General features: G+C 42.2%; 1 protein-coding gene across 1 annotated transcript; it reads right to left on the reverse strand.

Moving 5' to 3' along the window:
- Window positions 1-16921: 16921 nt before the first annotated feature.
- Window positions 16922-26885, reverse strand: CD28 (CD28 molecule; the record flags this gene model as incomplete). Its single annotated transcript, XM_082285102.1, has 4 exons — window positions 26816-26885; window positions 20234-20587; window positions 19851-19969; window positions 16922-17062 (listed from the first exon to the last, which is right to left on the reverse strand). The coding sequence occupies exons 1-4, from the start codon at window positions 26868-26870 to the stop codon at window positions 16922-16924; spliced, it is 669 nt and encodes a 222-aa protein (XP_082141228.1). The 5' UTR covers window positions 26871-26885.
- Between the last annotated feature and the right edge of the window lie 525 nt (window positions 26886-27410).

Genomic DNA, 27410 nt, shown 5'->3' on the forward strand with positions numbered 1-27410 from the left:
AACAGAAGGTAGAGTGGAGCACAAGATGTGGGAAGGTTATTTTCTGGGAATTGTCTAAGGCAGGCTGCTAGCCAATGCAAGTGTCTGCATTTAAGGTAGTTCTCCAGAGCCCCTTCAAATCATCAGAGAGAAATCATATTTACTGATGTCAGATGTTAGAGAAGAACCCTGTTTCTTTAGTCTCTCTCATAGGCCATGAGTAGACTCACTGTAGTGCCAAGTATAGATCTACATAAAATTACTAAACTGAGTGAGATACGGGTCATTTTAACATGTGGTCTGGCAACCTGAGGTTGTGCCATTTTTGTGAATGAACAAAACAACTAGGAAAATGGGAAAATGCATTCTGTATTGTTCTGATAAGAAACAGGATGAACCTGATAGGAATGAAAGAATTTAGTTCAGAAAAGATCACAGAATCATAGAGTAGTTTGGGTTGGAAGGGACCTTTAAAGATCTCTGGTCCAACCCTCCTGCAATGAGCAGGGAGGTCTTCAACTAGAACAGGTTGCCCAGAGCCCTGTCCAACCTGACCTTGGACGTTTCTAGGGCTGGGACATCTCCCACCTCTCTGGACAGCCTGTTCCAGTGTTTCACCACCCTCATTGTCAAAAATTTATCTTATATCTAGTCTAAATCTACTCTCATTCAGTTTGAAACCACTGCGCCTTGTCCTATTGCATCAGGCTCTGCTAAAAAGTCTGTTCCTATCTTTCTTGTAGCCCCCCTTAAATATTGGAAGGCAGCAATAATGTGTCCCTGGAGCCTGCTCTTCTCCAGGCTGAACAACCCCAACTCTCAACCTGTCCTCATAGGAGCAGTGTTCATCCTTCTGACCATTTTTGTGGCCTTCCTCTGGATATTCTCCACCAGGTCCATGTCCTTCATGTGTCAAGGACTGTACTCCATGTGGGGTCCCATAAGAGCAAAGTAGAGGGGCAGAATGCCCTCCCTGGCTTTGCTGCTTTGGATGCAGCCCAGGACATGATTGGCTTTCTGGGCTGGGAGCACACGGTGCTGGCTCATGTCCAGCTTCTCATACAGTAGCACTCCCAAGTCTTTCTCAGCAGGGCTACTCTCAGTCTGTTCATGCCCCAACCTGAATTAACACTAGGGGTTGCCCTGACCCAGGTGTAGCACCTTGCACTTGGTCTTATTAAACCTCATGAGATTCCCATGGGCCCACTTCTCAAGCTTGTCCAGGTCCCTCTGCATGGCATCCCATCCTTCAGGTGTGCCAACAGGACCACTCAGCTTGATGGTGTCTGCGAACTCGCCAAGGGTGCGCCCGATTCCACTGTCTGTTGTAACTGATGAGGATAAGTAACAGTACAGGTCCCAGCACAGACCCCGGAGGGATGCCACTTGTCACTGATGTCCATCTGAACATTAAGCCATTGATCATTAGCCCCTGGATACAACTGGCCAATCAATTCCTCATCCATCAATTAGTTCACCCATCAAATCCATCTCTCTCCAATTTAGAGAGAAAGGTGCTGGGGGACCATGTCAAAGGCCTTACAGATGGCATCTGTAGCTCTTCCCTTGTCCCCGGATGTAGTCACTCCATCACAGAAGGACACTAGGTTGTCTGCATTGATCTGTTCCATGATCTTCCCAGGCATAGAGGTGAGTTTGATAGGTTGGTAGTTCCCATGGTCCTCCTTTCTACACTTCTTAAAAATGGGTGCAGTATTTCCCTAACTGCAGTCACCTGGGACTTCACTTGACTGCCATGTCTTTTCAAATATCACAGGGAATGGCTTGGAAGCTACATCAGCCAATTCCCTGGGGACTCTGGGATGCATCTCATTGGGTGCCGTAGATGGTCACAAATGCAATCTTCTCTTACAGTGGGAGGCACTTTGCTCCACCAGTCTGCCTGCCAGACAGTCCAATCACTCAAGAGATGTGGGAAGAGGGGTTTTCAGTGGAGAGTGAGGCAAAAAACGGTTTTGAGTACCTCAGCCTTCTCTTCATCCATTGTTACCAGTTTGCCAGGGGGCGGTGTGCACTTTCTTTGACATTCATGGAGATTTGGCATCAAATCGGGGCTGAACTATTTCTAAGACACACTATTCATGAATGCAAAGTGCCCAGGTGTAGAAGACAACTATTACACTTATGTTCTATGATGATAGTATAATGAAATTGAGAAACAAAAGAAATGCATTATCTCCCATGAGTTTTATGAAGTGCTCCTTCATTGAGGACTCTTTCCCTATTTTCATTTTTTCCCACATCTCCCAAATCTTCCACCAGGGTGTTACTTTATTGTGCGCCAGAGGAGGGAGATACATATCCACAAACCTTCTGAGAAATACATTTACAGAAAATAATAAACAAACAAGCATGTCTTTCTGCACCACTCTGTGTGAAGAGACTGTTCGGTCTCACACGTGTTAAATAGCTCAGTTAGGGATTAAACTAGTGCTAGCTACTGAAAATGTAGTGAACTACATAGTAATCACCACATGGTCTTCAGGTGCTGCGATGCATGAGTGTTATCTGTGGGAATGAGAGCCCACTGAGTGTCATACACAAATGACAATCAATGCTGTTCTAAGAAGTCCATCTTTTTAACTGCTTTGCTGGCAGATGGATTCTGCACAGTCTCATTTTCTCACTGTAGGCTGCCTTTGTTTTTTCTCACTTTCTAATCAGATAATTCAGTATGGTTTGCAGACACATCACTCTGCAGAGACATATATGCCACTAAAAAGGTCTCACGGCTTTTTTTCTGCAGTGTTGGAGTTGCTCCATTTTGGTGACTTAACCCTTCAAAACCTGAAACATGTCAATAGAAAAGGAAACAGATTTTACACAGGCGAGGGTTGCCATTTTATGGAGCCATTTCCACTTTCCGTCCGTTCTCCTTGTCGTGTGAAAGTCATAAAAGGTTGACAGTCAGCCTCTTCATTTACATGAAAGACTCAAGCTTCAAGATATTCCTTGAAATACTTTCCCAGTAAGAGCATCTGCAAAGTTTTTGCAAAATTATTTGCTTTATTCACATAGGAAAAGATAAGATAAGATGACCTGACATTTTGACTCTTTCCAAGTGTATGAAGAAGTCAAAGGCTTTTAAAAGAACCCATGTCCTAAACTTAATGGATTATTTAGGTGGCATGCATAGTTCAGCCTTGTAGTGCCTGAAATGAAGTGTACAATGGTCTCTGTACATCTGGTGGCTCCAGAGTTCCTGATTTATTTAAGCTGCTTTCAGGTACTTGTCCCTGGAGAATAGAGATCTCATATCAATTTGTGAGTTTCTTCCTTCCAAATGCCAGATTCCTTGAAGAGCTTCTGTTTGTCCTTCTTTTCCTTGTAACAACAGAATGTTGTTCTGATGTGCCACTGTTCTTTGTCTCACTCTTCGTAGCAAGACTTCACCTTCTGATGATCCAGGCTGTTGCCCAGTGGATGGCTAAATTTCTTCTGAGGTTTTGAAGGAATGCTTCCTCACATGGTTGTCCTCTCTGTGCACAGGACTTGCCAAGCCAAATCAAGAGGGCTCTGCTTCAGTAGCAGAGACCTCAGATTTGAGGGCAAAGGAAACATTACAAAGCCTCTGTGTATTTTTGTATTAGTTCTTCAGACAACTTATGTGTTGCCAATACTATTTCCCTAGGGGATGGGATTCCTGCTATAATGCAGGGGTATCTGTTCCTACAGTTGATATCAGCAGTGAGATTCCGTATTTATTAAGAAATACCAGCACATGCTGACCTTGCAAAGAGGGCACAGTACTTGTGCTTTCATTCAGCATCACTGTAAGCAATTTCCCTATCCTGTCAGTTAGTGTTTGCAAGTGCAGCTGGAAACTGGAGGCCAATGGCCTACAGATGACAAATTTGTTTTGATCCCAGGAAGGGAGGGTTCTTTTGAAATCAAAGTCATTGGTGTTGAAATCTAAATTAAAATGGCCCGATTGCCAAGGCTTCCTCAATGCAGAAGGAGGTTAATTAGGCAGCCGTTCTTCTCCTGAGCAGTCTCTGCTTTGAGAGAATGAGTAACAACATGAGCTGGAGTCTACACTACATAATACCATTAGGTTTATTACTCTGCTTTTACAGCTCGCAGTAAAGAGAACTGTTGCAATTAATGAATGAAGTAAATACAATGCTGCTGTCAAGGTCAGGGTGAGGCATAAAATACAGAGCTCAGCTCTGCCAGTCACATACTGGCAGGAGAAAGCACCATCATTTGTCAGGAAAGGAAAATGCAATCAGATCATCTTTTCAGTGAAAAGAAATCTCTCCCTCACATGTATCTGACAGCATCCTACCAAAACTCTCCAGGAATGATAGCTGGGAGCAGAGAGGAAGTTAATGAAGGCTCAGAGTCCGGGAAGAAAGAGACCATTCAACCAATTAGCCAGAAACTGGAGACACTCCTTTGCAGACTGCTGGCTGCTGCAGGCAGGTTATATGTGGCGTTATGAAAAAAAAAAGATGTTTCCAGTTCCAAATGTCATGCTCTTGCACCAGTGTATATCTCAAACAATCACTGCTGACAGTTCACTGTTGTGTAGCAGAGAGATGTAGATTGTATTCCTCTTCTCAAGCATTAAACTGGTGCTTGACTGAAAACAAAGCCAGCGAACCCCAAAAGGCAGTAACAATATATATTCCTCTCTTTTCATTCCTTTTTCACTGTTTATACACCCAATTTAAAAGCAAACAGCCACACATGCCAATCACATTATAATTCCTTACATTTTCTTGTATTCTATTTCCCAGTCAATCAGCTCTCATTTGTTTTGCCTTTACCCTCTAAACTCTTCAGGACATGAAATACTACTTTTCAGCTTGTACAGAGTGGAAAAAAATAGATCTTTGATTATTACTGTAATATAAATGTGTATTTGTTATCACAATGATTGCAATTGCATAAAATGAAAATCATTAAGATTATTTCTCAAAGCTCCTCTTAAAGGCCTTGGGATGATTGGTAGCTAATGATAGAAACACATTGCTTTCAGGGCAAGCTAGGTCATCATAAAGGCTTCATATCTTCCACTGGAGCAGCTAGGTTTGTTGGAAACCAGACACCATTGCCAGATGGAGCACAGGTCTGTGTGCTTATGTTCTGTTGCAAAAAGCCTCATGAGTTCTGGGTCCCCCAGGATGAGACAAGAGAGTTCATATGGTCTAGTTTGTAAGAGGAGTGACTGACGCATTCAGAAAGCAAGTTTCTTCAGGCGTGATTTTTTCCATTAGAAAGGGACACACTTTGCCAACCAGAGAACAGGGCAGGCAGTAGTCACTGAGCAGCATGGACTCTTTGTGCAAGGAGACCTTACACCGAGCAAAGCTGGGAAAATAAAAAACCATGCTGGCATAACTCTAAAAGAAACATTATATTCATGTAGAACTGATTATATGTGTAAATGTTTGCCCCCTCTCAACCATGTACAGATGTTCCCTGCAGGACAAAGCATTTTCGGTATGTTCTAATGGTGGGAGTGGGGGTGAGAGGCAGAAGGGGCGTGAGGTGGGTCTAAAGCTTCCTTCTGCCCTTTGAAAAACACACATTATTTTTCAAAACATCATCTGGGTGTACTTTTGCTTGATCTGCACTCTGTTCTTCCTCCTTGTTTCGTCCCCAGTACCGTGATGTTGCAAATTTTTTGTGAGTCAAGCATCAGCAAATCTTTCTCTGGGTGGAACTATTTCAGAGCAATGCTGTGCTTGAATTCAGTGTGAGGGGATCACCTGTGGTTTCTGGGTTTTGCAATGAGAGAGATCACTTACAGAGCTCTCTGCTGATTTTTTTTTTCTTGGCTTACTTTGATGTTGACACGTGTGGCCATATAAATAAGTGGTAAAGTGAAAAATAAGTTCTGGAAAGACCACAGCTCTGACAGCCAGATGTGTTCCAAGTGGTAAATAAGAGATATGTCAGAAAGGAAGTGAAATGTGTGGAAGGAAGAAAAGAAGAACATTTATGTGTTTTTGTCCCAGCCCCTGCAACTTTAAAGGTTTGTTTTTATAATACTTTCCTCTCCATGGTTCTTAGTGCTGACATTTGCTGAAGAAGGGAATGAGGATCTGTTGTAACATCTTCTGAAGTTATCACCATCATTTGTACTACAATATGAGGACCTTGACCAAGACTTGGGGTCCCAGGTACTGTACAAAAATGTAGGCACCAGTAAAAATAGCCCAAAGAGCTTGCAGTCTCAATAAGGAAGATACATAGGAAGTGCCAATGAAAGCTCAGAGGCAGTGCTGACAGCACAGCTCACCTATCTGCTTCTCTGTCTCATCTTTACATTACACTGCTTCTGCCAAGTCTTCTGATGACCTCTCAGCACAGGTGATCTTGGCCACCAAATCGCTGAATTGTAGGGACAGCAGCTACCCAGAGCTACAGGGCACCTACAGGAATAGATGAAGGAATAGACTTCAGTCATTATTCTTGCTGTACATTAATATGCTCATGATCTGTGAAAGAAGAAATTGCAGACTAATTTATCCTTTGCATGCAAAGCAAGTTCCACAGTTTGCAGAGGGAATGTATGCCAAGGATGCTTGTCAATATCCTGGCAATCTCCTTGAGGAATAAAAAATGTGAGTCAGTCTGAACCTCCTGCTGCCAAGTCAGACTCATCACCTTCACTTGCCTTCTTGCTGTGTAATGTGGTGTATTCACAATCTTTCCTGAAGAGCAGTGGGACAGATGACCTTCACAAGGGTCCAGCCTGGTGGGAACAGACAAATTCTGACACAGATCTTTGACTTTCTGCTGACTTCAATTTGCCATACTCTATTATCACAGTGTACTGCCATGCTCCTATACTCCTTTAATCCCACAGCAGGAGATATGTTGTCTCTTTCCTACATGGAAACGTGTTTCCCAGCCCTGTCTTCTGATAACCAAAGGTTGTCATCCTCTGTCCATAGTGCTAGGGAACAACTTGAGTTATGGAAAGCCTGGGAGAGAGTCAACTCTGTGACCATAGGAAAACTCATTACAAAAAAATCCCAATCCCAAACCTTACAAATGATCAAGTGACTATCTCCTCTAGTTCCTGTGAAGCAGTGAGTCCCCCACAAGGTGCACATGCACCCATGGTGGGTGCAGTGGGTAGAGTTTACAAGCAGTGTGAAGAATGTCCCAGTTGTGCTTTCTGTCCTCACAACTGCTGAGTTTCACACGTGTGCATGAGCACCCTACCTTGGCTTCCCCCTTCAGTTCCTTTTTCCATTTCTCATCTCCTTAAGCAACGACCCCTGTGTGTGTCACATGTATATTCTATATATGTCATAAGTGCAACATCTAGCCTGTCCTAGTGCCAGCCTAAGTGCTTTCCAGACAATACCTAGCAGAGATGAAACATGGAGAGGCCATGCAGGATGAGCCAGCTGGCTTCAGCTGGGGGAGGAGGGACATTAGAGTGCAAGCCAGCATCACACTGATGATGAGTCAACCAGGTACGCACAGTAACTACAGTGTTACAGTGTTGGCCCTTCCAACAGCCGCAACATCCTTTGAACTGTCTCTTGGTTTCCTGTTGCCAGCACAAAACCAGTTTGCCTTTAGCAAGTAAAACCCCTTATTTCTCTGTATTTTCCCACTGTCTTGGATCCTTTAGAATTTTGCTGTGTCTTTGCAATCTGTGTGCATATGAGATGCTAAACTTGGAGAGATTACAGCATGACCTCAATCCTAAGGGGTCTGAGTGTGCTACTCAGCTGCTAGAGCTCATGTCATTCAACAAGAGGCAGCACTGAATTGATCAGTCCCTCAAATTTCACAGATTTTTGGTTCTGGTATTTTTCTTCTGCTCTTCTGTAGTCAAAAGTGCTAAACATTAGTTTGTTGACCCAGATTGCAACCCAGCATTTACATGAGGGAAGAAGACACTCCCACAACAAGTTGCACATGTGCAACTTCGTCACACAACTAATGATACATCAACTGGATTCCTTCCCTCAGTAAACGGACACAAGAACTTGTTTGCAAGAACAAGGAATTAGTCTTTATTGACCAAGCATTCATTATGGCAGCTATCAAGAACAAGTGAGTTCAATTTTCATAAAGAGCTCTGTTTAGTGGGGAAGGTGAATGTCATATTTTGCACTTGGGGAAGAAGGGTTAGTCAAGCCCTTGGTTTTGCTGGGCTGTAGCTGGGGCAGAAGAGTGCAACATGCTCTCTTGATGATTAGAATAGCTGTAGCAGAGCCACAGGGAACCCGCTCTGATCTGCAGTCAAAAAAGGATGGTCATCAGTGTTCTCACTGGGCATAGTGGTAAAAGTCTTATGAATATATCTCAAGTCCAAGGCTAGAGCAAATTACAGCAAATTTGGAGGTATAGGAAAGTCTTACTTCTAAATACAGATACTCTGAATTTATAATTTTTCTGATACTTCTTATATCTCAGTGGCTGGTAAGTTGACCCAGACAAGTCAGCACACAGCCAAGTCAAACATTATTAATCTAGAGATACCTTAGACACAGTGAGCATACTGTGCTTGATGTGCAGTCCAAGACATATGCTCACTGGTTTGGGTTTTTTATTTTATATTTATATACACACATAATAATGGAAAGGAAAGACCAAAGCTTGCATCTGTGTTTGTACAGTTGTTTACATGTCCATACATACAGTATCCCTCAGTATCCAGTGCAAGAAATGCCTTTGCTTTAAATCTTTTTTTAAATGGTGATTTCTGTGCAATGTATGCAGCAAGCAGTGTTTAACTGTATGCAGAGGTTCATTCTGTCACAGGCATAAACATGCAAGGACAGAAAAACCACATCTTCTACATGGACACTAACACTTGTGTCATGAACCCAGGGCTTCCAGTTTCTGCTAGCATCCATCAAGAGCAGACCAAACAAAATGTTATTCTGTAAATTGATTGCACAGCAGATAGCTTTTCTTGTTGCAAATCTCCATAGTTCAGCAGATCGGAAGGGGGAGGAGGGAAAATCAAACTCCATGCCCTGGGAGCCAGACTATCTTTGTGATTTACAAATTACCTCAGTGATTGAAGTCATTCTGGGCACTTAATATTGCTCAAGCCTCTCTGTCTCCCCCTCTCTTGCACTCTCTCTCAGCATAATAAAGCTAAGGAAATCCAGGAGACTAAATTCAGTGCTGCAGATTAGTGACAGGAAGGAAACTGGATATGCATGAATTAAACAAGACCATTTGCCTTTTCGGATCTGCAGATGTTTTTCTCGCAGAAATGCAACTTCTTTTTTTTTTTGCAGGTGACACCCACACATCTCCTTCACTTACTGGCGATGATAAAAAAGGAGATAAACAACTGGAGCTCATGCAGTTAGGCTTAATCTTTGTATGTCATCGTTGCCAAGCAAAGCCACAGCAGTAGGAAAACAGAGCTGGTTTCTGCTGCTCGTTTCTAACTGACATTTCTTCACCAGGTTGCTCATGTAACCTGTGGACTCTTTGAACTCCACTTTGTACCTGCTGTCTTTTCACAGCATGTGGGTACTGCCATGCTGTGACTGGACTGAGCTGCAGTCCATATATACTCTGCCTATACCCTCGTCCTCATTTTTTCTCTGCCTTAGTGGTTTGAAATCAGATTGCAGAACTACAACATAAACACCTTAATAAAAATTAAAAAAAAAAAAAAAAAGGAACAAAGGAACGCTGATTTTAAAAACCTCATACTGCAGGTTAAATATAGGATTTGTAAGTAAGTAATCATTTAGTACATGTTTCAGTTTGAGACAAGTTTAGAGGGAAACGCCCTGGAAGGGATGTCTTCCTCCGCAGAAGACAGGTTTCAGCACTCCCTCCCCCACCAATATGAAAGGAATTTTTTGGACGAAAGGGAAAAAAACTATTTATATAACAAGCAGAATGCCAGCAGGGCACAGGAAAATAAAAAAAGGTAATGCCAGATAATAAACCTCCTCTCTGTGGAGAAAGCTGGTAGATTTAGAGTTCCCCTGCAACTGGCTCAGCCCCTCCCGAGGTCCGAGGCCAGGCTGCGGCATCCCCGCAGCTTCCCTGCCAGTCCACGGGGTCCGATGATCTGGTTCTTGGATCACAGCTAGGCTGAACTGTTCCAGAAGAAGACGAAGAATTTAATGGAAGATTTCAGTATACAGTCCTGGGAAAACTTTTTGCCTCGGCTCACAAGATGGCTAGAAGCAGGAATCCACTCTCTCCTGCTGCAAAGCAGAGCCAAGCAAACACGGGAGTGTGTGTGTGTGAGTCCTGGAACACAAACCTCACTGAAGAATTCGCCTGGCTTCCTCCCCTCTTTTCCTTGGACCCAGCTTAAAAGCTGCGGGACCTATTTCTGGGCATAAAGCAGACGATAGGGAAATACAGTATTGTCATAAAATCACCCCAAGACAGCACAGAAAGGAGAAAAGGCAAAAATAAGGGTGTTTTAAAATCTTTTTTGTATATGTATGGTTATTTTGACTTAAATGTCCTGAAATAACAACAGAACCTTCCACATTCCAAGAGCTGCTTTTACTGGAGGAAATCTACTAGAGCTGCAGTTCAAACTAATGCATTTCTCTAGTTGCTGCAGGAAAGCTCTGGAGTTGCTTAACTTTTCCTGCAGTCAGCCATTCATCCATCCTACCTTTCCAGCCAATTTGCTTGTCCATTGCCCTTTGAACATAATTTTTGCTTTCATCTCAAGAGTTTCTTGGGGGTTGACTGTGCGCCCAAGTCCACACACAGGACCTAACCTGGCTTTCACCATCAATGCAGCTTATGTCTCAATGATGCAGAGCAACCTAAGCGGTAAAAAGTACTTCTTGAGGCAAGAAGGACTAGGAAGTTTTTAAGAGTTATTTCTAGTATATGGGTAGGAAGAGGCAAAAGTCTGGGTTGTGTAGTACATCCTGCAGCTGGTTTGTTCATTTCCATTCCCTGAGGGACTGTTCCAGAGTTTCACTGAAGAGGTTTCAGAGTGATTTCTCCTTTAACCCCTTTTGCTTCTCCCATCCTTACTGGTGAATTGCTCCCTTACAGGGCTAGACTTGAAAGTAGTGTCACCTGTGTGTGTCTGCAGGAGGGAGAGAGGTTATTCCTCTGCTGTCCAATTCTGTATCTTCATAGTCTTTTTTGTTGTTAAGATAAAACATTGGCATTACTTCAACAATCAGCTAATGAGAAAAAGAGCTACAAGGAGGGGATAATGCTCCCAAAGGCGTCATTCAACTCTGGACTTCAGGCTCTGTTCCTGAGTATCAGGAGCTGATGAGCTATGCCAACAGAGAAACAATTTCCTTTCTGCAGCCAGTTTTGATTTGTTTGGGGAAGGTTGAGAAGCCCAGGAAGAAATGTGAGCAACCTACTTAATCATTTTCATGAGGCAAAGAAATAAATCAGCTTTCATCTTGACCACTGGTGTTTGAAGATTAAAGTAGCCCAAGGGCTGTCACAGGCAGTGAGCATAGCAGGAAAATTAGTTCGTTCTGACTCACGACAGAGTGATCTAATTTAATGGGGCACTGACGAGGCTGTCGGGCATTAATTTAGCTATTATCTAAGATAGCCTGATTGCTGGTTGTGCCCTGCATGCAGCCCTCCATGCACTCGGAATCTGTCGCCCGCTGAGCCTACCCGGAGCCCTCGTGCAGCGCTGCGCGGAAGCGGGGCCGGCCCCGCTCGGCGTGGGCTCGGCTTAGAACGGAAAATGCAGCGTAGTTAAAGAGCCACTCTGGTCACACAAGGGGGCAGAAGGGAGGCTGGATAGGAAAGCTTCCTTCTGGCATTTCCTGCCTTTGATTTCTTAATTTCGCAACCTGGTATCTTGTCTTTTAAGGTACTTTAGTATGTAATTTCTTAAACTTCTTTATTTTAGAGGAAAAGGATATTATAAAAAGGCTATTTGATCCTCCTACCAGATTGAAACCACTACATTAATTTCCACAGAACTGTTACTAATTGCTTGCTTGCATCTTTGATTTTGCTGGTTAGGTAGTAATCTTTCCTGTCTGAAAAACTAAATTTATTCCAACCCGTGAGAACATTTCAACCTATCCAGAATAGTTCCCTTGAAAGAATAAGAAGACAATGAGGAAAAGGAATGATGTAGCCACATAATGATACAATGGTTATGAAAACTGTGGCATTTGAAAATTCCTCATAATTTCAGTGGCCACATGAATGAAACTGAAGAGCTCCTGGTAAGTTTATGTGACCTAAAAATAAAGTTACATTTAGTTTTTATTAAGAAAACAGCAACAACAATAACAACAAAGCAGGAGGTGCAGGAAATAAGAACCAGTGCCTCAATCCTGAAGATCCAGTAAGGAAAAAAAAAAATGCAAAGAAACAAACAAAAAAATCCACCACAAATTTGAGATCATTCAACTTTTTGTTTCTTTTCAAATGGATTTATATGAAATTGGCAGCCTCCTAATACTTTGTCAGCCAAATTATCCACATCATACTATCTGCATGCCTTTGAGGCTGGAATGGTAACATACTGTAATGTGATGCTCTAACAAAAGCACCTAATTGTGAAGAACAATCCATTTGCATCAAGATAAGCAGATAGTTTCCCTCTCACAGCCACTTAAAGACACTGGCTTTGGCTACAAATTACTGCCTAGTGCTGTTTCAGCCTTTCCCAGTCGTTACTGGACCTTAACAAAGCTGATCCTGTTCTCATCACCCTAACCTGTTTTCTGGTTAGTACGAGTGACTAACAAAATTATGTCTTGGCCTGTGATTCATCTTGCATACACATTTTCCAGTCACACAGCAAGAGCCTTGCTGAAAGTGGAAAGATTTGATCTTTAGCACTGAAGCCTTCACCAGTGTGCTCTTAAAACTCAAGCTTTTTGTACCATGTTTTTATTAGTCAAACATACCATCAGTAGCTAAAGTTGCTTCTGCTATCAGAGCATGTCTGCAGGCATAATGAACTTTGCAATAACCAAGAGCCTGCTATGCACAGGAAATGAAATGTACAGAAATTAAATGCACTGTGGGAAGCATGTGGTGTGTGGGATCCCCACGTGGCTGTTTGGCACAACTGAAAATTTGATGATGGGAAAGACCCCCAAATCCTTCAAACAAAAAACATGTACCTATCCAGTCACCACATGGCTTCAATCTCCTATGGCCACTCCCTACCCCAAGCTGAAGAGGAATGTGGCATACAAAACAGTCTTTGTGAAGCAAATAACTAGTCAGGCAGGGGTACATGTGGAAGGCTGCACAATGGTGTTAGAGATTAACAAATAGGATGGGTTCCTGAACTGCTGAGTCTGGAATAGAAATGAATGGAAAAAGATGATGCACAAAGAAGGAAGATATGATGTTGTTTGGCAGGGATGCAGGGTTCACATTTATAGCTACAGAAGAAATAAGAGGTATTTGAAAAAAAAAATGTTATACAGAAGGATGATACTGGAATTTGAAATATTCAGACTAGAAGGAACGTCCAAGACTCTTGGCTTTAGTAAGCCTGACTGCCCCAATGGGGAGGGTTCAAGACACTGCAGAGATAACACAGGCTACCTCCTCGGCATTTGTCTTCTAGGGCTTTGGTTCCTGGAAGCGAAGAAGAGCCAGGTGTGGTACTGTGCTGTGCTGGAGACATGCAGAACAGGAATCAGCACGCAGGGGCTGGAGCCGCACAACCCTTGGTTGACCCCTTGCAACATATGTTGATTGCTGTTCAGATGTGATGACTGCAGTTCAGATGTTCATTTGACACTGAGACCCAAAAGTGGGGGAAAGGAGGATGAAAAATTAAATCACTCTTTGGCAGGATTATATTTGTATTTGAATTAAAACCTTTGTATAAGGCAGAAAACCCTACTGATCTACCCCTGCCCTCCGTGAGGGACAGTTTCCAAGTTCAGAGCTGCAGCAGAGGGAGGTTTCTCTTTACATCATCCCATAAACAGCATATAGACCCCAAAGGTAGGGCCAGGGAAGGACAGGGCTCTCCTGGCATGTTTTGCATTGCCTAAAACCAGATGGAATAAATTAGGATTGCTGTTTATTGAATATGCTAATCCACATATGCAGAGCTGGAGTCCAGGCTTAACTGGATTGCTTCTCTGCAAACACTTTATTTTACTCCTTTACAGTGATGGATAAAAGGAATTTTCTGGTATCCCATCTCCAACTGTCTGTAATTCATGTCCCTCTGGAGCTTTAATTTAACAGCAATGTCCATTTTAACACAGTGCTGGGGCTTTCTCATGTCCTGATTCTCCTCATTTTTTCATTTTATGTTTAGGATATTTCCCTGTATCCCCCTTCCATTTTGGTCAGTCAAACAAATTAATACGTGTTGCAGATGTTCCAGGACTTACTTTCCAGTATCATGTCCTGGGAGCTATCAGTATGTTTTAAATATGGAAAGTACAAAAGTGTTAGGGGAAGGAAACCAAATTATACCAATATTTGTTTAGAAAGTAACGTTTTCCTCCGACTAGCCTCAGGCCTAATACATTCATTCAAGATTTAATTTACTGTATCTATTTAATAAATTTAAAAGGAGATTGCAAAAAGTATAATAAAACTCTAGGGAATATAGATGTAATGAAATAGATGCATCTATACCTAAATATGTATATATGCAGTTTATGCAAAGAACATTTATCCTGTTTCATGGGTTTGATACACATTTGCCATCTCACCTTATACATGCACTAGAAGTGATTTTCCCCAGCACATTGTGATCATACATGTCATTGTGCCATACAATGACAAACTGGAGCTTGGTGAGACAGTGCCATAGTGCCATACCCTGACAGAGAGCTGTGCCCAGCCTGCTGCTTTCTGCTGGGAGTGTCTGGAAGCCCCAGCACGGCATCATTCCTATCTCCCCTCCAAGTGATGAGGGAGGTGGCAAGGCATTAGCATCCCCCCAGTCAGTGCCAGCAAGGAGGGCCAGACCAGGCTGGGACCATGCAGCGACTGTCATGTGTCCTGCCTGGCTCTCTCCCCTCTGCTCTGTGCACATGTTCCTTGCTGCCTCAGCTTCTGTACAAAGGTGCAGTGAGGGGCTTTTCAGGAAAAGAGAGTAAAAATTGTGTGTAGAAAAATGTCAGCCTTGGAGTGTTTGTGCATGTGGTGAGGGGAAAGGAGAAGGAATAAATAAGACTTTGTTTTGAAGTTCTTCAGTTCAGTCATAAGCTTTTGAGTTTGCTGAGCTGAACCAGACCAAGGCTCTCAGGGCCTGCTGGGTCCATGACTGGATTCCCATGCTGAAGACCCAGCACTGCCTCTTGGGCATTGCCATCAGGGCTCTGCTGTTCCTGGCTGGGGACAGGAGGCACCTCACCGCTGCTCATGGGTGGTACAGCACCCTCCAGGAACATAGTTCATGGTGATATAATACTCAGACTGAAAGGTTTGGGGCCCAGTCAGCAAACTCAAATAAAACTTCCAATTTGGAAATGACGAAGTTGTTTTCTTGGGTTAAGACATCAAAGCAAATTGTTGTCATGCTCCCACATCTCTACTTTTGTCCTGTCTCCTCAAAGAGAGAAAGAATCTTCTTATTCCAGTTTTAAGGAAATTAAATGTTGTACAATCCAAATTTTATTTCAAGGTGGAATGTGGATTTTTTTTTCTTTTAATTGTTTATTCAGTAGTTTCTATAAAATAAACATTGTCTCTTCTGTATGAAAATGCATTTTATGCCAAGGCAACCCCAATTACAATTTAGGATGTCCTGTTATTGTAAACATACTAGATTGAAAGAATGAATCATGTTTTGCTAAAGACTTTGTCCTACTCTGGCATGGACAGTCCTGAAGAACATATTTAGAGAGAAAAGTAACTTCCAGATAACACAAAGTTCCTCAAACTGTCCAGAGCAGATCCTGCACATATCTGAGAACTTGCAGGTCCATTTACAATGCTGGGAATGAAGAATCCTCTCACACCACAAAAACTGGGTGCTTATGGGAAAAAAAATTCAAGTGGTCTTTAGTTGCTCATAAGTCAGCCCAGATTTTTGTAAGCGCTCTGGTACAACCTAGGTGCCAGAAGATGTGCACGAATTTTCAGGAGGACTCAGGAGAATACCTTCTGAATTATCAAATTCAAAAATAAAAGTAAAAATCTTCTCAAAATCCGAGGTCTCTGTCTTCTAATGCTTCATATATAACTTTGCATTCCCTTGATGCAGAAGGCAAACAAATCAGAAATGGGGTTGTTTGTGATTAAGACAGATCTTTCTTCCTCTCCCGCTTGTCTTGATTTTGTCTTCAGGTTGCTTGCTTTTTCAATCGGTGGAGTTCTTTGGTCACGACTGCAGGTGGCCTTACGAACATCTACACAGTGTCCAGCCCAAGGACTCACATGCTGAAGGTTTACTAGTTTTCTATCAGCTTGATTTGTCCTGGCAGACTATTTTTTCCATAGCCTAATAGCTTGGATGCCTTCTGGCTGACCTTCTCCTCTTTCTTTTAAGCACGTGTTTTGAACTTCAAACTGTGTCCTGGTCTTGTAGAGAAAAAAAAGATTATTTTTTACATTTTGCCAGGCTTAACAGCAACAGTCTGAGGGATTACACATACAGGGAAGGAAATTAAGGGTTAAATCTAAGGCAGTAGTTATTGGAAAAGATCAGAAGTTCTGCTTCTTCCAACAGCTAAGCAAAACCACAAGTATTACGAAGAGACCAGCTCTGAGGACTGATGCCATCTTTCCATCTTACCCACTGACAACCCTCAACACAAGCTGGGCCTCATTTTCAGCCATCATGGAAAAAAATTCTTTTTTTACTTCTCCCCCTCCGTCCCCCTTTTTATATTTGTTTGTTGGTCTGGATTTTCTTTTAGTAGATCAAAGTTTATCTAATACTTGCTATGGTGTAGGTGTCTGTGAACAATAGCAATAAACACGACGAGAAAATGAGAGGCTGTCCTTCCATGCCCCAGAGCAAGCGACTGCCTGGAAGGACACGAGGCTCCTGGTGGGTGCGCTGCTGGGATCAGGGCTGCCAGGAGCGATATGCGGTGTAGTCCCGTGTTGGCGCATAGGACGGGTAACCCTTGTTCTTCTGGTATGGCGGGTGCCGGGGAGTCATGTTCATGTAGTCACTCTGATGGTACATATTCTTTTTGGATTTTTGCTGTGGGGAAGGGTGAAGAGAACTGTGAAAACTCTCATGTTAACTGCTGACAGGTCTGGCCCTAGGTCCTTGTTCAGGGAAGCAGGCATATTCGTAAGGCAGCTTCAGGTTTAAATACATTAACAAAAGAATTAGAACACATGTTCTCATCAAATAATCTATGCAATTTGCCCAACCTGAAAGTTAGTCTCCATCTTATCTGGTGAGAGATTTACAGTGTTAGTTCTTCAGGTAAAGGAATGCTACACACCAAGGATACAAACTGATACCTCTCACCATCATCTTGCCTCTCTCATCTGTGGAATGATTCAGCAGAAACAGTAGAGTCTGAGCTGTGAAGGCTGTCCTTATTTATTAGGAGGAAAAGAGAAATTAGCTTAACTTGAACAGAATAAGAGCAAGAAATATCAGCCCAGACTATGTGTATAATGGTTTTCCTACCATTTACAGCAGTGAGACACAATCTGTATGTTGTTCTGAATCTTCCTTTAAGCAGTGAAAGAATCAGAGCTGATGTTAATCTTTTATGTCTCCATATCTGGGCCTCAAAAATCTTATTTCCACTGTTGAATTCCTGCTTATAATGCCCCTGTGAGACAAGGGAAGCATCAGCTCTTTCAGAAATAAGAGTAGCAGAAGACAGGTGAAATAATTTGCCTAAAATCACAGAGGAAATCTGTGGCTACAGCAGAATTTCAGCCTCTGACTGCTGCAGGCTGTGCACAAGGTTGGTGGTTTTTACATAGCTTAAGGCTTTATTGATCAGGGGTAAGTAAAGTGCTTCCATGCTTTTTCCTTAATACTCATCATACACTGTTTTGCAATCTCCTTTTTACTGAAATTCCTTTCCTATATACAAAAATAGTTGCATATGCTGCAGTATATATGCATAGGATGCTGTGGAATTGGAGGAGATGCTGTGGAATAGGAGTTTGCATTAGAAAATCTGATGGCTGAATTATGTATTATGTGCAGAGTGGGGCAGTTACTATGAAATATTTTAAGCTGTTTTATATTAATGTTATATATATGCAAAGTGTTGAATGTAAGTTACATACTGCTTAAGCCATGTAATGCAGTCAATGCATGTAAAGCATTAGATACAAAAGCTTTATCTCTGTGTGTTCATCTCCATAATACAGGATTTCTAATTCACCCAAGAGGTAGTTTTGCATGGGAGAAAGACATTTTGCTAGCATGAGTGAATGTTGGGCTGTTACAGGACCAAAGACTGCTACTTTTGCAACGGAAAGCAAGTTTTTCTTCAGGGAAGGCAGACTATATGAAAATAGACAAATCTTTAGCTGCTTTCAGGAACTGGTCAGGCTTGCCATGTCTGTCTAGTATCACAATTAGGATACCTTTTTTTACAATATCACAAACAATTCTAGGCAGCTGTATTTATACTCAACAACACTCTAAATCACTCTAAATACATCCACAATCAGAAGACATATTATCTGAAAGAATACTGCCAGCAGTAATAACAGCAGGTAAAAACTGATGGAGCAAACAACACACATGGCAACACAGCCTTGCCACTCTTGCTGGGGGCAGACATGTTAGTAACAAAGTGTGAAGCCATTAGGTAGCAAATGAATATAGCACAGAGAAAATGGTTCAGATTCTAAATGATGGATTTGAAGCTATAGCATCTCATCTGTGGCACAGCCACAGCAGCACAGCACTGTAACACCAGCAGCTGTTTGCTGTAATCCTCTCAGCTCTCTGAGGAGTCAGCCTCTACAACAGGGCACAAAGAAGAACCACTTAACCTGCCTTTTCATTTTCCTACGGCAGTGCCCCCTTTGATTGTTTTCCATTAGAAATAGCCACAGATTGAGAAAGTGGTTTTTTGTGAAACACTTAGCAGATCTCAAGCTTCAGCTAGCAGTGGCTTTCTGTATATATGCAATATTTAACCTGGCAGACACTCTGGACCCTTTATACAGGCTACCTCATAATTGTTGTTTTGAAAATCACTATTTAACAGCAAAGATTGAGGGGAAAGCCAGAGTGCAAGGAATTGAGTTCTCTTATGTTCAAGTCTTTCTCACATGGAGTAAGTAGTTTAAATTGGCCCTGGAGATCACAGTCCTAAGACTTGTCAAGGAAAATGTCCTTCTGATGCCCCAGTATCATGCCTCTCTTTTTTTACTCCAGGAGGAGAACTGGATGTGACTTGGGCCAGTCAACTCTCCAGAGAGATTAGAAAGCAAAACTTATGATCTGTAAGGCTGTCTCAGCTTTCTTACTGTTGATGTACAGACAAGGGACTACTGAGATCCAGGTGCTCCTGTTCCCTTGCAGTCAAGCTGCCAGAAATAGTGGTTGCTCGAGGGAATTGCTGGATAGGCACAAGACACCAGTGCAGATGGTCGTGGGCTAACTGAAGGCTCCCTATAGATTGTTTTATTTTAGGTGAGCTCCTGTCAGAATAGCCTCAAAGGGTTTTGCCAGAAATGCTTGTAGCTCTAGATTTCCCTGACAGGGCAGAGGTAGAGACAGTGTCCTGGTATTGCTGGTGTGCAGGGCACTGCCAACACTGTGGCATTACTATTTGCTTTAGGACTCTACTGCAGAGGCCTGACTGCCCACCTGGAGAGCATCTGGTGTTTCAGCTCTTTTGGGGTACACCATGGGTGTGCATACATAGCTGGGTTGAAGAAACTCTTCAGTCATCCTGTACTGAAGGGGGGATCTGTGAGTTAGTGGTAAACATGGCAAGTATAGCCTGAGAAATGAACTACTAGAGCATATAGAGCAAAGGAAAATGCTAGTTGCTTACCCAGTAGTTAATAAAAACTGCAGTTATTAGCATGCTGTAGAATGCAAGAATTCCAGTCACTGTTGCCAGAATCCACAAAGGAATTGCAGACTGAGGCTCTTGTATTTGGGTGGGTGTCTCTTTAAGGAAAGAGCAAAGAAAACTTTAAGTACATTAAATCAAAAACATTGATCTCTGCCTATTTACTCCTTGTTCCAATGTGTCATTTTTATTAATCTAATAAAGGCCATCTAATAATTTTAAGATCTCTTCAGGAAATTCAGAGCAGGAATGTAGTTTTACCAGGCAATCCAACTTCTTTTTTAAGGAAACAATCTGCCTCCAGCCATTAAGTAAGGAGTGTGTATAGAGAGGATACTGGCCTACAGAGATTTCTAGCTTACCTTTCACGTGAATAACAGTCCCATTGCTCTTCTCATTGTAGACGTATGGGGGTGGATACATGACCTCAATTTTGCAGAAGTAGATGTCAGTTTGGTTGGCATTCATGTTCCAAAGATTGAAGATGACTTTGTCTTTATCATGATCCCCTTGGCAGTTGAATTCTTTATTTGAATTGCTGCTAATTTTGGTTGTGTTCCATGAAATAAAGCAAACTTCAACTGAACTGTCCGTTCCTTTGTGTAGCGAAGCTCGAAATTCCTTCCCTGTCCCATTGTATTTGTAGTTACAAACTAGAGTTGCAGTTTGGTTAGCTACGATGAGCAAAGGATGCTGAGCCACTAAAATCTTGTTTTCTGAAAGGGAGGGGAGAATGTGAGAAAAACACTTGTTTATAAAATACAGTATGAGACTTCAGAACCACACATCCTCCCCTGCAACTCTTCTCCATATCTCCTCTCCCCTGCTGACACTCCCTACTAGGGAGTACGAAACCACCCATCTGCAGAAGCAGTTTCTCACAGGAGCTATTGTTGCAGCAATCCACCTGTAGGTAAATAATTACATAGTCACTAGGGGAGACTATGAGATCAAGAGTGTTTTTCTTCAGAGTCAGAACACTAGCAGAGACAGTGGCCCATGATTAAGATTTAACATCAGAACTCAGAAGCCTAGGCTGCAACTGTGTGCATGTGTGTATATAGAAGGCCATCTAAGTCTATCCTTCATTTAGCAAGCAATTTCCCAGGGAACATTATGGAGTGAAAATACTATGAATTAACACTGCGTTCAGATAAGAGAATATTATTTATACATTTGCTTTTCAATTCAAGGACTCCTGAAGTGTTTGCAGGTGGATTTGCTGAACCAATTCAAGGGTTTGGACCTTGGGCAATGAACACTAAAAGCATGAACTGCTATCATTTTAATGTAAAATAAGTAATTTCTCTAGCTAGCAGCTGTAGTAGATTCTTAATCTCTCAAAGGACTCAGGAGCTGACTAATTTGACACTGCACTGGCACTTAGCACTTGAATGGCCTGTAAAAAAGCATGTCACATGAATGTATAATTGAATTTGAATTGACCAGACTGATACACAAACAGGAAATGTTTTCTGACATGTAGACCTCTGTGCTATCATCTGCCAAACAATGAAACACTGCAAGGACTATGCAGAAAGACAATTTCTTCAAAGAAAAGTCATCCTGTACAAATGAGGCCCTTCTTTTCAAATGATGACCCCTAAGTAAGAGGAAGGGAGTTTTGGCTTTTAAGCTAGAGACTTGCCAAGGCTTTTGTATGACCACTTAAGCCTTTATGCAAGCTCAGCTAATAGGAGGTCTGGATAGTCTTTTACAGATCCCTGAGAATCACTGTGGCTGATAGAGTGACAATTGTACCCCTTGTCCTCAAAATGTCGTGCAAACCTAGATTCTTTCTACTTAATCTGTGTGATGAGACTTCAAAAAAGCTAGTAAGAGAAATGAAGTGGGAAGGAGGCCAGACCCAGAATGCCCAGAAAACGTGTTTAAAACTGTGTTTAACAATATTTAGGACCAAATGATGCTTAGTGTATTCATGCCTGCACAAGAAGATGAAGTACCCTGGCTTGTTGAGTAGGATACTCCTTTGGGATGAATGTGGTCCAGGGAGTAAAGCAAACACAAAGAGATGAATGAGATGTCCAGGACCACTAGTAGGGTGCAGACAGTAGAAACAACCTTTGGCTAGCAGGTTCTCCAGTTACCAGCAGAACCCATGAAACTGCTGAAGTTGTTAATTTTCTCATTGAAAGTCTCATTTACCAGCCCTTGTTTCAAATGAGAGAGGAGATGTGAGACAGGGAATGCTCTAATTGCCTCATCTTTAAAAAAAGAAAGATTGTAGCCTATCCTCCTTGTGTCTCTTTGCCCAACATTGTTGTGGGGGAGGGTTGAGGAGAGCTCATAACGGCTCTGGAATCCCATGTTTGCAGGGAACCCAAACACTGTGAAACTTTGGATGAAGGATAGCATTTCCAGGCTTTCCAGCAGAAAGAGACATGGCTCTTCGATTCCTAGGACAGAGTGGCAAAGTAAGAACAGAGAAGGCAAGTCTTTACTTAAGGTGGTGCCTGTGGTGAGTTTTCATCGAAATGAAGACATTTCAGCAAAACAATTCAGTTTCATTGAATCAGCATTTTCCGACAAAAGCTCTCACATAGGCTTATAAGGCATTCTAGTAAGTGGTGAGGTTCGGATTCCACCCCTTTAGACAAGGTATTTGATCACATTTTTGTTGGCTGGAAAATTGATTTTTGGCCTATGCGGCAATTTGCAAGTCTGCAGTAGAATTCTTCCACCTTTAGCACAGCAGAATACTACACATCTCACTTGAGACAGTTATTCTACTTTGCAAAGGGACTGAATGCGCCTTCAGGGGAGATCGTTTCTGTCTCAGAGTTGACAACTGAAATAGGGTTCCAGAACAGACAGAAGTGTTACACTTCAGAAAAGTGCTTGCCTGTTTCCATTGCAAGTACTTACAGAAAACCAATGGATATTTATTGCTCAGCCTGATCATATTTTCACTGTGGCCAGAGGAAAGTCAAAGAACACTGAAAATCTCATCACTGAGGGACAACTTTCAGATGTTATTTAGACTCTTCTGCAGACCCCAATGACTTACTCCGTCTCTTTCACTGTCATCAGCCAACCTGAATTCCTGAAGTTTAGGCCTGAGCTTCATGCCTTGAGCTCCACTATTTAACTACAGCTCTGGACTATTTATGTCCCTGCCATGATACTGTGATAATTGGCAACCAGTCCGTTTTGATATACCCACCAAAAATGATAAATTCCTTCAACTTATTTTCACCTCTTGGATTTATAGTCCAAACTGTTTGCCTTGTCTTGCAGGCTGGGCTTGATAACCCAGCTCCATGCTGCTGATGCTGGGATGCAGACAGCTGAGCAGTGGGAAAAAGCCCATTTGTGGATCATTAAATGAAGACAGCTCCTACATGATTGAAGCTAAGCACCCAAATCTATTTTTACAAAGTGGCTTTACTAGATAAACCTAAATTAAAGAAGATATTTTTGTTTTCATTTATAGGCACTAATTAGCACCACATGAATTGGTTGGGCTGCAATGCCAACAGGGGCAAGGCAAGCTTACTCCACCGGTGTGTTAGACAAGCCCTGCTGTCCTCCTCCTCCTCTGGACTTGAAGGTTTTTTTGAATTGAATAGAGTCAGTCATGCTAAAATGTGTATTAGTTTCATGGGGAAGACAGAGTAATGCCAAACATCCCTCACTTCACTTGTGATCTGAATAGGATTTGACTACATTCTTAGTAGGATGTAGACCATTCTAAGCAAACATGGGCTGAGGCTGCTTTTGCCTTCACAGAGCCAGTTTTTCCTCATAAGTGTCACTTTGGGTTTGTTAAATGGTGAAACTCTGAAACATTTTGTAGGTATATCCATTCCCCTAAATAGGGTTATGATTGCCACTTCAGAGCTGTGTTCAGTCATGTTGTGTAGTAATAAATACCTATATCTTGGCCTTACCCAGCCAGGAAGATAGTAGTTATGAAAAATAATTTTTTACAGTTTCAAAAAGCAGTGATGTTTAAAAATGTAAAATCATTTCAGTCAGTGTGGACAAGCTGCAAACCTTCTCTTAGGATCTTGGGATTTATATGCAATAGTGTGTAAGATTGCTAAATGTTTGTTAAGCTTTTTTGTAGCTTGTTTTTAGTGCTGGGCATTTCTTATAATCACATGTGAGGGGGTTTTGCATCATGAAACGAAGTGCCATCCATCAATAATATCTGTAAAATACTGACTTTCTGATCATCGAACCCTGATGCAAGCAAAACTTCATTGAAGTTTTTTTAGTTTTTTCTATTCACCAAGAAAGTGAAATAGAGTTGACAAAGTATGGAAAATAACTATTTTGAGGTGGGTTGTTTTTTTATTTTCTCCAGAACTCTTCTTGAATCATCATCAGCCACTGGAAAAAAATATTCTGCTAAAATATTTAGTATTCTTTGTCTTTTTTTTATGCCAGTAGCTTCAGGGAGCTATTTTCCAGAGCAAGGTATCTAAGGTGATTTGGGATTTCTGTAAGCACAGGAAAGAAATGGCCCACCTAATTCCCTAGGGGGATAGGGAAAAACCTGAAAGGAATTTGTTTAAGCCACAGGCAGAAAGGCACACAGGTATGTTATAGACAAAGCTATTTCATTTTTGTTGCTGGTGCTCTGTTCAATTACGTTTACTCTTCTTTCCTAGGTACAAGGGTCCTTCTCTTTTACTTTGGTTTGAGGCCACCCAGCTGTGTGTTTAACGTGCAGCTGGGAGGATCCTCTCTTTCTGGCCCTTACGGACCTGTTTTCTGCTACACTTTCTTGTTTTGCTGTGAGTACTGCAGGCAGTGGAGTACTCCAGAAAGCCCAGGTGACACTCTTGCTTTAATCAAATCCAGTCTGAGCACAGGGATTTTTCTTGGCAGTTTGTGATTTATTTTTTTAAAACAAGAATTAGTTGATGTCTTCCTAATCTCAGCTAACCTTGCCTCATCCATCTTCTGCATTCTGGTAACCCTGGTGGGTTAGAGGTTGATTTTAACCCCCAGAGACCATAAGCCAGAAGGTTATGTCGATAGTAAAAAGATGAGGTCAGTCGTGATACACTGCACTGGGAACCTGCTTATATTACTTACTTCACAAAATACCAGACACTTGATCTAGCTGCCTCTCTGACAGACCACAGCAGGGCAATTATTTAGCCAACAAAAAGGGGAGGAGGACAAACTTTGTAAATGTTAGTGTTTCTTCAAAACGGAAATTACTAAACTAGTGTTTTAAGTCCCTTTCTATGATTTAAACTCAACCAGTTACTGATTAAACTGCAGCAGTTAGTGATACAGTCTAACAACAGGACAAATTCTGTTGATTTTCCCAAACCAAAATACCTGAGGCTTATAGTGCACTTCATGGCTTGAGGAAGTCCTGCAGGGTTTTGACCTGCCTTAGTGTTTTCCATGTACTAAGGATCAATCACCTTGAAAATGAAGAGTGAAAAAAATAGATGGGGAAAGGATGAGAGCCCTGAGAAGCTAATGACCTCATGTGCTTCTCTTTAAGCAGTTGAACAATCTTGGTGAGTCTGTTGGAGAAATCAAAATTCTTCATGCAAAGCAAGTGTACATATGTCTGTAAAGCCATGGCATAATGCCTGTGTCTGAGAACCACACACTGTAATTAATTCTGCTGCAATTCAAAAGCACTGCTTTAAAGCTGTTCACACCTCATTGAAATGGGTTTAGAACTGTTAACCTACTGCTGATATTATCCCCTCCTGGAATTAGTGTCTTCTTTGACAATCCAGGAGCCTGGTGTGGAAACAATTATGATATTGCGAACAGAGAATTATAAACATGGGAAAGGACAAGAAAGAAAAAAACCTACGATTTCTGAAAGAAATGGTGAACACAGTGTCATGCAAACTACAATGCCTTCACTGAGGAAAAGAACTATGTAAAAAATAATGTAGAAATAAGAAAAAATATATTCAGTTGCATCTCTCATACTAGAAAAAGCGACATTTTTAAGATGTTCTCTATGTTAAAAATTTTGTACTGGAAAACAGATTTTTATTCCTATCTGTAACTTCCCTGTAAAATACAAAACACTGATACTTGGAGAAGATGCAGTAACAACAGTTCACAGCCAGCCGTCTGAAAAATTGTCTGTCTCAAGATTACCCTAGCAAAAGCCATCATCCCTTGCCTTGCTTTGCATTTTAATGTACCCGTTGGAAAGACATATTAGCTCTGAACATATGAACACTGCATCAGCAAGACAACACCAAGATAAATACCCTCAGCCACAAAAACTGAAGAGTCAGGAAGATTCACTAAGACTCAAAATTTCAAAATCACAAAAAGATTTTTTTTCCTGAAGATCTTCAGAAAGAAACTAGGTGTCTAGTAAGTATCAGTAAACCACCAAACAATGCAAAAATCAGAAACTTGGCAAGTCCCATCCTCCCATCTTTGAGCTCAGTAAGCAACTCTGCTTTTGAGCATTTATTTACTAGTCCTGTGAGGATGTCAGTGCACTCAGCTCCGGGACCCATCACACCAAGCCAGGCCATGGGGGAACCTGAAGCTTTACAAGTAGACTTGGCGATGTGGAGAGTCTGCCCCAAGAGAGGTGTTGGCACCAGGTCTGCTCAGACCTGCTGCCCCCAAGAAAAGGCACTTGTGAGCAGAACTTGTAAAGCCCGGGGGTAGATGGAATAAACACCCCTCTGCCTATGCATGCAATTTCCAAATGGATCTAGAGAGAAGTCAAATTAAAGGAAAACTCTTGGGTCTCATCTTGGAGGGATACTTGTGGCAGGAGAAAAATTGGCCTCTTGGTTATATCAAGTTGATCCATGTGCAGACTTAGCAGCATGCTGTCTCTCCCCTTTCATCCAAACAAGAACAATTTGTGCAAAATTAATTCAGAGCTATACCAGACCTTCTACCCCTTGATGATCAAAGTGAGGAAAAATAGGGGAAAGGATTGAAATGTGGGGGGTTTTTGTTACCTGTTACATCAGCAGTGGGGATGAAGCAGAGCACCACGAGGATCCCCAGGAGCATGGTGCTAATGGTGGGCCTGCTGCCTTGTCCCCTCCCCCTGCAGGCACTGCCACGTCTCCCAGGGCCCCACAGCACCTGCCTTCCTTCCCTGTGGGGCCAGGCTGCACTCTCGGGTGCTCACACAACTTCTCTCCTCCTCCTTCTGCAGCACATGATACACTGCCTGGTGAAACCACTGTAATGGCAATGCTTGAACAGGAAGTTAAATTGTTTGATGATTTTAGTCTTAGGAAGCTGCCTCTGCAAAGCTCAGTAGTACTTAAAAGGTGCTGGAAGTGTGCATTTCAAGATAGGGACTGTCAGCCCTGTATTGCAAGGTGTGGTTACATTTGGGGCTCTGCAAGGCTGCTCCTGTCAGGGAGGAATGGACCTCCCTAGGGACACAGTGCTCTTTATTTACCAGGAGTACATACACATGTACACTGGTTCCATCATCATGGGAGAAGCAAACACCAGTTTCCAAGTTCCTGATGGCCAGGCCTGGCCCATCAGGAAGTTGTGTGCTCAGGAACCTTCACCTTTCCTCAATCCTAGGAGCAA

The sequence above is a fragment of the Coloeus monedula genome, assembly GCF_965178545.1.
Source record: "Coloeus monedula genome assembly, chromosome: 7".
In the NCBI taxonomy this organism is placed as follows: domain Eukaryota; kingdom Metazoa; phylum Chordata; class Aves; order Passeriformes; family Corvidae; genus Coloeus; species Coloeus monedula.